Raw genomic sequence first — 14,184 nt, forward strand, 5'->3', positions numbered from 1 at the left:
TTTTTGTTGCGACTCTACGAGCTGGGTCGTAACAAAAGTGGGGGCTCGTCCTTTGTGGTTGTTAGTTTGGTTTTCTGTGCGTTGTTGTTCTGGGAGTCGCGCTTTGGTGAGTTTTCGGTTTTCTTGTTTGTGTTGCGTTGTTTGCGTTTGTTGTTTTATGGGGGGGGGGAGTTTAGTGCTAAGCTTTAGTAGGCTACTATTTTGCTATTGCTATTTTTGCGATTGTCAGGAATAGTTTTGGTTGGGACCGTCGTCTTTGTTTACTGGTTTGCGTTTGTGCGTCGGCGGGTGGGTCTATGCAGCTGGTGCACTTTGCGCTCTGCTCATTCCCCTGGTCAGGAGAGCAGCGAGTCCCCTTTGGGGTTCGTTGAGGGGGGGTTGTAGTGTTGTGGCGAACGCGGTTAGAGACAAAAGTCTCGGGAGCACGTCCCTGCTCCGGGCGGGTTGTCGGCTTGCCGATCGCTCTTCCCCGCAGCAGCGGGTTTTAGTGCATAAATACCCGCCGTTATGTGGTCACATGAAGACTAGGGGGGGAGATGAGAGAGTTTTCGGTAGGCAGTTAGAGGGGAAGCGCATTCTGCGTTGGCTGTGTGGATTCGGCCGCTGTGCGTCACAGCGCGTCAACATGTGATTGGTCCCTGGTTTTGCTTTGGTTCATTCAATAGTTTCGTGTGGTTAGTTCATTCATTGTTTGGTCGCTTGCTTCGGGACGTAGGTTGCATAACAACCTGCATATGTGACTTTCGGTTAGTAATATAACATCGGGTCATTATGGCTGCTGTCGATGATTTTCTGTCGACTCCTTCGGACTCCGGTTTGGCTGATTTTACCAAGGATCAGCTTATGGATATAGCGAAGCACTATGGTATTGCTATTAGTAGCAGTAGTGCTCGAGTTAAGGACAGCCTAGTAGCTGCTTTGGTTGATTCTTTAGTGGCTAAAGGTGTTATTCATAGGAAAGACGAAAGTGGGGATTGGTTATCGCATCGGGGTCCGGGTGGACTTTTGAGCAGCATAGAGAAATGTATTTGTTGCAAACGGACCGTGAAAAGGAACGTGAATCTATGCAGTTGGAACGTGAGAGATTACAAGTTGAGCAGGAGAAGTTAAAACTTGAGGCTCGTCGGCTCGAGCTAGGTCAGCCCGGTAGGCCCCAGGGGGGTGTGGCCATGCCTGGGGGTGTGGCCATGCCTGGGGGTGTGGCCATGCCTGGGGGTGTGGCCATGCCTGGGGGTGCTCTTAACCTGCTCCCTTTATTTGACATTAGGACGAGTTTGCGGCTCGTTCCAACCTTTAATGAAAAGGATCCGGACACGTTTTTTTTTAACTTTTAATTTAAACCTTTATTAAAATAGAGGTCATATAAAAAGACATATAAATACACATTTAAATAGAACAGGATGCCCCTTCAAGTCCCTGCCTCCATGCCCGGCCTGGTTGGGGGGGGGGGGCAGGCTCTGGTGGGGGTACAGTCCTGGATAGTAGAAAGAAAAAAACAAACTATGCCCCCAACCTCTGGAACACCCTACCGGAGTGCCTAAGAAGGGCTGAAACAACGGAGGTCTTCAAGCGAGACCTCAAGACGTACCTTTTCGACCTAGCCTACAATCACTAGCTAAGGCCCTGAGATTCAGAAAGGCAGCCTCAAACCTACCTGTGAATCCTCTGTATACATTGATACTTGTCCTGCTATGCAATGTATGTATATCAAGTAGTGTACAGAAGCTGGTTATCCTGAAACAGGCTTGTTCTGACTTGTGTTGCTTCAATGACTCAGTGTGCTACTAACCGTTTTTCTGTCTCCCCTAGTGTCTCTCTCTCTCCCTCCTATCCTCTAACCAGGTCCAGTGTCAGCTGCGGAGCTGTGGATATCGTAGTATTTAGTACACACACACACATGTACACACAAGACACATCAGTCCACATCCGGCTTTGGCCTGGACCTGATGCTCTTAGCCTTTCTTGCTCTTAGCCTTTCTTGCTCCGAAAACTTAATTTAAACTTAATTTACTATTAGTTATTGTTCTTTAAATGTTCTTAGCCATTAGACAAATATATTCCAGGAGCCTGCCCCAGGTTGCCTGTTTCAATATCTGTGGTCTGAATGACTATGTGCTACTAACCCTGCTCTGCCTTCCCTCTGCCTTCCCTCTCCCTGGTGCCTCTCTCTCTCCTATCTTCTAACCAGGTTTCAGTGGATGCCCCACTGTCACCAGCAGACCTCACGAAGTCCGATAGATACCCCTGTGTCTACTGTGGATGATGTAGCATGTCCGTAGAATATTCTCTCCCCTATGATGTTTTTAGCCTCTCTCACTCTGAAATGTAATTCAATGCAATGTATTGCTTCATAAATGTTCGTAGCCGGTAGACAAACATACTCCTGGAGCTTGCTCGATCGCCTTGTTGAGAGGGGTCAGGGAAGAATTTTTACAGCTCACTTATCTGGCCCCCGGGTGATTACTGTTTTTTTGCTTCCCTCTGGAATATGTAGAGAGTGGGTCGTATGCCCACCTCCCTTGTTCTCTGTAAAGCGCATTGTGTTGCCTCTGGGTATGAAATGCGCTATACAAATAAAGCTTTGATTGATTGATTGACAAACACAGGTTTTGTACCCGAGTCTGTTCATAGAGTCCAATTAATTGCAATTTTGTTAATTGTTCCAAACATTTCACTCAGCTATTGCCATGTAGTCTTAATGGGAAATGATATGAAGTGGATGCATGAGTACCCTGAAAAATAGTGTGCCGTTCGTCTTGACATTCCACACACCCTCACTGGCCTCACTGAGTGCACAAACAGCCAGAAAACAAATTAATTGCTTTCTTGAATCAATAACACCATCTTATCTTCCCTTCCTCCAAGAAATGTAAGATTACATGTTGAGTGATAGAACATTAATTCTAAAGTTTGTGAATCTGCCCACAGTTCTTCCTCCAGGATCTGATAGCTCCCAGCATCCACCCATCTCAGTCCCAGCTCTGTTCCAGGAAGAGAGGTTTGGGGGCACTGCCTATTATGGAGGCAGTGACTCTCGCTGACCTTTTATGAAAGCAGACTGCCAAAGGCCACAGTTTTTCTCCAAGCTGCATTCTCCTGAATTTCAACCACTATAGGCTTCTGGCATAGGCTGCCCCCAGTACTGCTCTATGAAAAACACCATCGGTCACACTTTGAAAAATGGGGCCTACAGAGACTGCACTGCATCCACATAATATATATCGTGAAAATATTCTTCACAGCACCCATTTGTATCAATTAAGCGCCAAACACAAATGTAGACTACTTTCTCTTTATAATATGATTACTAGCCTACATGTACTGTACGACGTTAGCCATAGCCAGCTGCTCAGCTGTAAGGTTGTTTTTAGAGTCACCACCTGGGAGCGCTGTAGGACCGTATTCCTGCGCCAATGCTCCTATAGTGTAAAGTAAGTGGCACAAAAAGCTCTTTTTGAAGTCTTTGCCCTTACGTCAGCTGTAGCGGCTCAAATTTGCCTCCGTGTTTCGCGTGGAGGAACTCAACATTGCTTCAGCAGGAAATCAGCAATGAATGGGCTCGGGCGCACAACTTCTCTCCAGTCCTGCCGGAGTTTCTAGTAGGATTTCACCCGATGAACAAACTGGACTAAAACGCCAAAATGAATACTGGAACATTTCTACTGATGCTGTTAGTTAGAATCTACGCCGATAATATGGAAGGACCAACAGGTAAATACCGCTGTCGTGTTCGGAACGCGCACTGCGCACCTGTGTAATTTGACTATGCATGTGTCGCCTATACACTCGTTTACACTTTATAGGTAGGGAAATACCCGTCTTTAGGAACTTTGAGACTTGTCGAATACTATTTAAGTATTGTCCTTTAGGGTTTTTTGTAATTATGGACAAGATCTGCTGTGGTAGGCAATTTTGATTCGGATGCGTCATGGACAAAAGTTGTCCATCCTTCATTTGACATTTTCTTTTTTAAGATCGGTCCTAGGCTACATCGACAAACAGCCGGTGCGTTTTTTCTCTAGTGAATTAGGAATTAATCACATTGGAGTATAAACGATTATTATGAAATTCAAGCATGATTGATTTTAATAATTAAACAGCACATCTTGTCGTATAATACTGTTATTGTTTATGCCTATCTATCTCTAACTCCAAGTCTTATCTAAGTGTAGTTGTCGCCATCTCTCACACACACACACGCACACAAACACTCGGCGCGCACGCACACACAAAGACACGCACACAGATGCATTATGAGTTGTAATTAAGTGAAATGTCTGTCTCTTAAATTGTCTGTCTCTTAAATTGTTTATCAATAATGCAAATTGAAACGCATTTCTCATCGATAAGTCATTTCGAAAAATGCAATTCCATTGGAAAAAAAGCTTTTGAATTGACTGTCAGTTTCACTGTCATGATACCCAATACGATTTCACTGTCAGTGTTCATCTTGCTGAAACTGGTCAAAGGCCTGAAGCAGTAGACACATGTATCATTCATTTCCACTGTGAAACAATCCTCATAATCCTAGCCTCCAGTCCCATTCTGACTAGCATTCCTAAGGATGTAAAACTATATGGGGTTCTGTTCGTTAAGATAGTTCTGACTGGGACTGGTGGGACTTGTCTCGAGAGTTTTACAACTGAAGTGTGGCCTACATGTGGCAGAACTCCCTGTGGGAAGGGCTGTGTAGGCTACGTTATAAATAATCTGTCTCTCGGTATCTGTTACAGCAACCAAGAACATTATTAGATCCTGAGCAGTTGCTCAGCAAACTCCCATTCAAGCTGTTGTGTATGTTAATGCATGGTGCCTCTAGACCACATTATGGACTTAAACTTCACTTATTATAGCAATGCAAACAAGCTCCCTTTGCTTTTAGTGGCAATTACTGTATATGAACCAAATATTCGCTAGTGGTCAGTGAGAGACTGTGTGTGTGTGTGTGTGTGTGTGTGTGTGTGTGTGTGTGTGTGTGTGTGTGTGTGTGTGTGTGCGTGCGTGCGTGCGTGCGTGCGTGTGTGTGTGTACCCTGATCCTTTCCTGTCTGTATCAAGTTGCTCTTGCTATGAGTTTATTTGCCCAGGCCTATAGATGCACCCCCTTGAGTGTGTGATTGAGCAGGTTTGTTGGGCTAAAACCCCCTTTGTGTCAGACCGGCTTGCACTCCCCTCCCGTTATCTTAGCTTGGAGTCGGAGCTGGGAGGTAATTCAATCTGGGAGCTGGAATGAATCTCTGCGTCTCTTTCCACCATCCGCAGCAGAGGCACGCAACAGCAAACACACCCTGATTGGGGGGAGACCACATATGAGCGTACAGACGCTGGCGTGAGATTGTGTAGTGGGCGTTCAGGAGGTTGGAGCAAGGACATGGGGGTGCACTGTTTGATTCTTAATCTGACAGAAAATCACTCCAACACTAAGGCAGCTCTCCAGGGGTGCCGCCAGCCAAGCAGCAGATGGAGAAAAGTCCATGATGTATGTTCTGTCGGTAGTGAGCGGTAAAGAGAAAATCACACATCTATGATTAACTGAACATGTCTCGGTTCGGGCAAAGCTTTCAAATTGCTCTCATTAAAGACAACAACTGTAGTAACTAAAAAGCATACGTGTGCAATTGTGCTTTTTGTAGTTATTATATTTTGGAATAAGGATTGTTCCTGTACCTACAATGGAATGATGATAGCTATTAGCTACATCTAGTGTATATAGAATATCTAGTGTACATAACATAACCACGTGCAAATGGAAATGTCAGTACCCCCCCACCTGGGATTATAGCATGTACATAACACACCCATGCCCCCCACGGGTTATTTATTCATTCATTCATATTCAGATTAGGGCTGTTAACCAATCTGAGTTGAATTAATCAAATTAACCACAAATTGATTGCATATCAATCTTTTGCTGGCAAAAACCCCCAAATGAAGATATTTCCATTCAAAGACATTACATTATTGTCTATGTCGCGTAGCGGTCATCTCACAACAGCTGCCTGTTATGCTCTGTATCAAGAGAATGAAGTCTTCTGTCGGGGCCTGGTGACTGAGGAGATGGCAGACTTTAGTCTCGCATCGCATAGACAGACAGACCTATCTCCACACTTGGTTTACGCTGTGCCAGCACCGGAGACAGGTCTGGCTGGACATATTACCATTCTACAATAGGGGGGAGACCAATCACAGTGGTCTTGGGCGGAGCCAGCCCCGGACGCAGCAACGGTGCTCTTGCAAAATAGTCTGGATCGAATCTGATTGGTGCCGAGAGAATCTCTCGGCCCGAATCCGATTAATTTGCGTCTCCAGTCTCGCCACTGATTGGGCATGACAACGAATGACGAGGTTTATTGCCAAAACCTAAATCCGTTGAATCAGACTAGCAGACTTTAATTGTGCAGCTATACTGTATTATAGACTCGCGTGAGATGGTGACCGAGGGGTCGACTGGCGAGGTCAAAGGGAGCAGAAATCACGAGGAGCGAATTCTTATTGACCTGATTCTTTTGACTGATTTTAAACCTCAGATGAACAAACTAACAGAGGATTGGCTGGCCAGGACACTAGAAGCTGAAGTGAAAGCATGGGCTGACAGCACTGAGATGATAGGCTAGAACTGCTCCAATGGTATGCAAATTCTTTCTTGCAGATATTGCACACGACCACGCTCTTATTAACTGTCCCATCTGGGAGTTTTTTTAAAGTAAACTCTCCGTTTAGAGAGCAAAGTCTGATTATCCACCTCCACGAGATCCATCTTGTTTGAAGGCAATAATGCTTTTGCATGACAGCCTACAGGGTCATTAAGGTCCAAATTAAGTTTGTTACATCAATAATGTTAAATCAGGCAATGGCGTGGCAACTGTGCCACCTACAGCTGGACGAAATTGATGAATGTGATTAATTAGCGTACAGTTTTATTATTATGTTAATGTTTACATAATTAATTAATCTAATTAATGTGTTTAATTGACAGCCCTCATCCATATATAGCATTTACATAATCCATCCAGACCAGTATCTATTTTATCTTACTATTATACTGTATAGAAATGGTACTTATTGTGTAATTTGTAAATTTGTAACATGTAAATTGAGTATTGGAGTTTCTGTATTGAGCATAATCTTGGAGCTGGCAGCAACATTTCACTGTAACTGTACACGTACATTACATGTGACAAATATTTTTTATTTTATTTTTTATTATATACTATTACTATTATAATGCTTTTTAAAATCAAAGCTATGACAATATAATTACAAATAAATTGCTGAATTAATGATGAAATGTAGAAAACATTTGCTAGCTCTGTAAGCTTATAGCAAAAATCGCCCAGGTGGTGAAGTAAGCGGTGCAGGTTTATAAGCAGTCTCTACAGCCCTCTGCTGGTGTACAACGGTATTTGGTCTAAATCTCATGCTATGAACAGACACACACGTCACGTCCTAGAGAAGTGACTGCAACGCTTAACAATATCTTGCTCTTCATTTAATAATGAAGCGTGTGTCAAGGAAGTGTCCTTCACCATATGACCAGTCAGACAGCTTCTAGTCAACTCTCTGTGCTTTATTCCCCTCTTCAAACAGACGGATCACAGTTGTACAGCGCTAGCCGGTATCTGGTACAGCACTAGCTGTCTGGTACAGCGCGAGCCTATCTGGTACAGCACTAGCTGTCTGGTACAGCATGTGCTCTTGACAGCCTTGCCTGTTGCATTGCTCGGATGACTTCTGAGGAACTTAAATTGTCTCCACTGTTATTTCCTACACCCATAGGCTATTAGGTTTGTCATTAAGATTGTGCTCAACATATGTAATAGCTTTTGGCCAAGTGCCTTTTGTCGCTGGTTTGAGTGTTCAACTGAATTTTAAGATGCGAAAAATTGCTTTTGATTACTTTAGTAGTTGAAGACATCAGCACCCTAAAAAAATCAAATTATTGGAAGAGTTGGTCTAGCTCTTGGCAAGCTTGGCTGCTTTTAAAGATGACTGCAGTGTGAATATATGTTTTCCCTTTGTATCTAATGATGTTCTTTTACTGCTGTGGGTCAGGTCTGGGGCATGCCAGTGGTTGCTTTGGTGAAGAATATTTTCTAGTAGTTGGAGTGCTGAGGGAGACGGTGAAAAGCACTGTTTCACCTGGCAACCTTGATTGTTCCTTTCCCAGCTATGGCGGCCTTCTGTTGTCCCCCAGCCCCCCTGTCTGTCACGTCTCTGCTTTCAAATATAGAGTGAAAGTCTTGTTTATTGAGACGTTCCCCTAGTTCAGAAGACACTCTGTGCTTTCTGAGAAAGCTTTTTGCTTTTTGTTTGTGGCTGCCTTTTACAGATCTGAACTGAATGCTTCAGTGGAATAAATCACTGGGTGAGGCTATTAATGTGAACGCCTGTTTGAAAATGTTTTAGTTGTGGAGGTTTATGTGTGTGCACCTGTGTGTGTGTGTGTGTTTAGGTACTCAACTTGCCATACCGTAGCTTGATGTAGGGAGCAGAACCCTTAAAGGGATATTCTGGAATTTTTTAACTAGGGCCTCATTTTCGACTTACCTTTGATGTTTCTGACTGATGGAGATTATTTTCAGTTAGTTCAATTCTGTAGATGGCTTTGGGTCGTTCCAATTTCCACTGGTGGTGGCTAATGCTAGTGCAACACAATGAAGTTACGTTAGCCTGTCCAACAAACACCCCCAAACACCCAATGCTCGTGCTCGCACTTTGTTGACACTGACAAGCGCTGGCTCCAGGCTGGCTGTAGACGGATCTAACTGAGTGTTACTCTGCCTGCCGACTCACAGACAGAAATATAAGCTCCACAAACCAACAAACCAGAACGGATTGGACGATAGTTTGAATTCAAAACGGATGGTAAATGGACACAAAAGAATCCCGAGAGACTTTATTCATATTTAATTTGTTTTTGGGTGCACTTTGGGTGTTTGGGGGTGTTTGTTGGACAGGCTAATGTGACTTCATTGTGTTGCACTAGCATTAGCCACCACCAGTGGAAATTGGAATGACCCAAAGCCATCTACAGCATGGAATTAGCTGAAAATGATCTCCATCAGTCAAAAACATCATAGGTAAGTCGAAAACGAGGCCCAAGTTCAAAAATTCCAGAACATCCCTTTAAGTGGCAGTGTTGGGGACATGGTGTCACGGTGACACCGAACACTGTCGCCGTCGTCGGGACCACCGTCTCGGCGAGCCACAGCGCCACATTCCACGGTTGTGACACTGATCGGCCAGGACTGCACGTGTCACAGCGGCGCTCCGCCCGTCAGCGCCGCGCTCCGTTAGCCAAGCTGACAGCGCTGCCAGATAGGCCTGCGCTGGACCCGCACGGCCTCATGGGAAAGGGAAACAGGGACCCTTCAGCTGTCACTTTGCTTCTCCAGGTGCTACCAAAGTGTTGCTTCTCCCTCGACCCCCACGAGCCGTTATTAGACAGCTGGAAGGGTGCCAGCAGGCCCCCACATGGCCTGTCAGCTCTCCTCACATGTAAAGACTCTCTCGTTAACTTCTCTGTTGTGGACATGCTCACTTAGTGCAAGTGGGAAATTCCAGCTCGCTAATCAACTTAGGGATTGAGGAGAGGGTGCTTCTTCTAATTGCCATGGACATCTTGACTTCCTTATCCCTCCGTGACCGGTGTCAAGAGTAGAGCAGCGTTGTAGACTTATGGAGCCGCGTTATTAGTGACGCTTTTCTTCTTTAGAGTTCTGGATATGAGCTGGAAGGGGCTGATAGATAGAGAAGAGTCAGCAGGACTCTACGGGTAAAAGGCGAATAAATCCAGTGTGTCTGTGACTAATCAGCTGTCCTGAAAGCGGAAGGCTATCCCTCTCTCCGAGAGTTTGCCTCCCGTGACAGATATGCAAAGCGCCGCTGAACTCGCCGAGAGCCTGGCTCCGGCGGATTGGCTGAGCTCCAGCCGCTGCTGTGGCAACGGATGAGCCAGAGGGAGGCGGAACAGTACCCGTGAACGGCAGGAGACGCCGTCACTCTCTGAGCTTTTCAGCACGTCTGGGGAATGCCCCCCCTCCCACACACACACACACACACACACACACACACACACCTGTCCCGTCTGCCTCATCCCCAGGACACCAGGGACAGGACAGGGCTGTGGACACGCTCCGGTGTGAATGGGGCTTCCCTCGCCACCAGTCAGGTACCTGGAGCGATTACCGATTTAGCGAAACTACCAACGGTGGCGTGTCAAGTGTCACGCTGTCAAACAAATACTTAGCAGGCGCAAACCTAACAAACGGAAAACCACTTTTGGCTGAAACTCATTTTATTTTTTTTACGGGATGCTTTCACGGATCATTTGCTCAGACGAAGAGCAGTCATTATCGTCTCGGATGAAACGTCTAGCGGGAATGCCAAGCGTGCGATCCGGCCGGCGCCGTTTGTCTCCGGGCGGCCGCCACGGACCAAAGGAGCCGCGCGAGGACACGGACGTTGGGGCGGGACGGCTGTCCATTTAGCCTCCGCGCGCTGCCGACTGTCCCCGTCATCCGGGAGACGTGTCACTGCCTCTGACAGCTTTCCCGTGAATAGTGGCTATGAATATTCGGCGGTTGTCCTCGCTTCGCCAGAGACGTGCTTGCTCCCCCCTCGTCTGCTCAGCCGCTGTCGTCGCCGGGCTGTTTCCCAGACGTCAGGCCTTTACCCTGACCGCCCAGCGGCGACGGGTGATGAAGATGATGATGTGGCTGGTGGCGGACGGTTCTGGAAAGAAATAACCCCCCCCCCCCCCCCGACCCATCTATTTTTAGTGCCGAGTGACATAACCATGGCGACAGGATCAGCAGCCGGGTCAAAGTTGAGCCCGCACGGCAGTTCTGGCAGCGCTGTCAGTGTCATTTAAGATGGAGATGACAGTCGGGCCGGCCTGCAAAATAACAACCCCTGCACTCTCAGCTCACCTCTCTGCCACAGCTTTGGGCTAGATGAGGTGCCACAAGATATTTCTTATCTGGCCTCTCTCCTCTCCTCTCCTCTCCTCTCCTCTCCTCTCCTCTCCTCTCCTCTCCTCTCCTCTCCTCTCCTCTCCTCTCCTCTCCTCTCCTCTCCTCTCCTCTCCTCTCCTCTCCTCTCCTTTCCCCTCCTCTCCTCTCCTCTCCTCTCCTCTCCTCTCCTCTCCTCTCCTCTCCTCTCCTCTCCTCTCCTCTCCTCTCCTCTCCTCTCCTCTCCTCTCCTCTCCTCTCCTCTCCTCTCCTCTCCTCTCCTCTCCTCTCCTCTCCTCTCTCCCTCTTCCAGCTCTGCCTCTCTTCATCTCTGTGTGTTCCCCTCCTCCGCCCCCAAAGTATATTAAGTTCAGGAATCCCCAGGCTCATCAGTTGAAGGTCAGCGCTGGCGACCCCGTGTCTGGAGATGAACTGCAGCCTCATTTGCTTAAAGATGCCACCCCCCTGTTTGATATGTCCTTAAAAAGCAGCCCTCGGCGATGAGGAAGGAGAGTGGTGGGGGCCCACGCTCCCTCACAGCCGAGAGAAAGATATTACACTTTCTAAAGTAGACGCTTCAACTTATCAAACCTGTGGGCTTTGGAGTGTCCCTTTGCAACGGCAGAGATATTAAAAGTTGAGTGGAAAGTTAAAATTGTAAAATAAATTAAATAAATTAATAAAACCTGTCTGCCAGGGCTGTGTCCCTGCATGGAGCGTACAAGGGCAGAGCAGCACCTGTTCCTGCTCCAGCTCAGCCTGCTCAAGGTGACGTTTAGCCCCCCGTCGCTACCCCCCCACCCCCCCCTTTCTCCCAACACCGCCTCCGCCAACGGCTATGCAGTTTTAGCAGCAACACCTATGCTTCTATGCTTCGCCTTGTCACCACAGGAGGAGGCCTTCTATCCTCCTTCAACATCACGCCCTCTCTCTCTCTCTCTCTCTCTCTCTCTCTCTCTCTCTCTCTCTCTCTCTCTCTCTCTCTCTGAAAAAGTTGATGTTTTTATTTTAGTAACAAGTCTTTTCTTTTGATGTCTGACAAAGTCGGGTTGAAGTAATGTTGTTCTGGACTATGCTGATCTATACACGAATGCATCAGTCTATTGTTTCCATATGTTGGATACTATATATCATGGCGCTTTTTGTAACAAACTGTAGAGCCCTCACTCATCACTGTCTATTGCATTCCAAAGTCAATTGGCCTGCTCTCTCAATATGTGGGCTTAGACATTGGTACTGTATGTTTTTATCTCTAAGGCCATTGGGTAGATTTATCTGTCTTTCTAACCAGAAAACATGGCAATTATGGGTTACGGTCTCAATACACTATGCTGTACTGAGTTGGGAAAGAAGGCCTTTGTTTTCTGCACCATCTGCATGGAATAGCCTGCAAAATGAACTTAAACTGTTATGGCTTGGTTGGTTACGAACCCAAACGCACGACTCAGAGACAGGAGAAAAATATGAATGTCCACAGGGCTTTAATAAATAACAATTCAGCAACAAGTCCAATAATCCATATTCGTAGTGAAAGTTCAGAAAGGGGGTCGATAGATCAGATTGGAAGTCCAATAATCCATAATCCAATTTTGTGGTCGAAGTCCAGAAACAGGGGTCGAGCAATCCAAGGTATTGATCCAGGGGAATTTCCTCCTACGGGGATTATTAAAGTTCATCTCTATCTTGGCAGGCAAGCAACGGCTCTGTGGACCGAGTCTGGGGAGAAAAATGGACAAGAACCGGATAAGTCAATAGAATCACACACGAAACAAGCACTACTGATATGGACAGCAATCAAAGTAGGCTAAATGGCTGGGTACTCGCCACAGGAGCACTATGGGAAGATCTGGCGAGGTTGACCAAGTTCTTGTAGGTTGTTGAGTAGATAAGGGCTTGACATTGGGGGTGTGGATTTACCACAGAAAGGACCATTTGTTTTACTTTACCATTATTCTGTGCACTTTGTTCTTTTACTTTTCCATTATCCTGAGGTACTATTAGCAGGGGCAGTCAGTCACCAAATGAAATGATCAGTGCAATCTCTGGGTTATATATAACCGTCTGCTCCTTTTTCATATCTATCACCTCTGAAGGTTTTGTCACAGACTGAACCATTGATTTTTATTATTTCAAACCACCTTTTTGCAGATGCACAAATGCTCATACACTGACATCTCTGTTTCCACCAGAAGAAAACATGTCATCACTAAGCCTTTTTAAAGACCTCACCCAGTCTCATTCCTCTCCTCTTGTCTCCATACTGCTGCTGCCTTCCTGCTCCCAAAAATCTAATATGGTTGCAGTGATGCATGTCTAAAGTAACAGCGTTTAGTTGGTTGGAAGTCAGAGAGATCGGTCCCTCCCTGCCACTGAAGTCACAGAGCTGAATAGCTACTTGATATAAACAAGCCATTTCCATAGCTATAATAACCATCTTTGATAGCCAGCCAGCTTGGCCAACTCAACCAGTCAAACTTTCTGATTCCAAACTTATTTGTTGATTTAATCACATCCATAGTTTAATTTCATGAAGTTTGCTATGTTACCCACATGACTGAGAGACTTATTACCTCATCCAAACCGTCCTCAAATTCAAGGCTGGTGGAGCAACCTGCTCTACAAAAGACCCTCTGACAAAAGTGAAAGTGAACAGCTTGTCAGCTACAGTTTTTTCTCCGCCCGCACCACAGTGTAATTTATGTGTGGGACAAATCCAACTGTTTCCAGTATTGAATGGGACACATCCCACCCCGTCCCCCGCGGGTCCTACGCCTGTGTGAGTAGATTGATTGGAGACACATACACAGAGCCGTGCCCTAAGCACATTCACCAATTAAAATGAACGCCTTCACCAGTGACGGAGCGCGTGTGGAGCGCTGGGGAGCTCGGGGGTCGGACTCCGGGGATGAGGAGCGGGAACGCGGGGGCGGCTCACTGGACCGCACGGCAGGGTGCCCGGAGACTCTGGTGGAGACGGAGGACGATGGCGGTGAAGGCGAGGAACCCAGAGCCCTTACATAAATTCCAGGATCTAGTGACTCTAAATGAATTTAAAGGCAGAATTTAAAAACGGACTTCATTGACACTTGGTTTAATTGAAATAGGATTATATTAGCCTCGTGAGACCATCCTGATCTAGCAGGTGGACTCCCTCTGCTTCCTGGGTGCTGTCATTTCCCAGGACCTCAAATGGGAATTGAACGTCAACACCCTGATCAAGAAGGCACGGCAGA

At 46.4% G+C, this 14,184-nt stretch overlaps 1 protein-coding gene across 1 annotated transcript in view; it reads left to right on the forward strand.

The window, feature by feature from the left end:
- Positions 1-3,641: 3,641 nt before the first annotated feature.
- LOC311322978 (receptor-type tyrosine-protein phosphatase U-like) overlaps positions 3,642-14,184 on the forward strand; it is a gene marked incomplete at both ends in the record, with an annotated part of 178,953 nt that continues 168,410 nt past the window's right edge. The window contains 1 exon segment of the mRNA XM_084455098.1: positions 3,642-3,711. Within this exon segment, the coding sequence (XP_084311224.1) occupies positions 3,642-3,711 (70 nt within the window).

This window comes from Borostomias antarcticus (assembly GCF_949987555.1).
Source record: "Borostomias antarcticus genome assembly, chromosome: 21".
NCBI lineage: Eukaryota > Metazoa > Chordata > Actinopteri > Stomiiformes > Stomiidae > Borostomias > Borostomias antarcticus.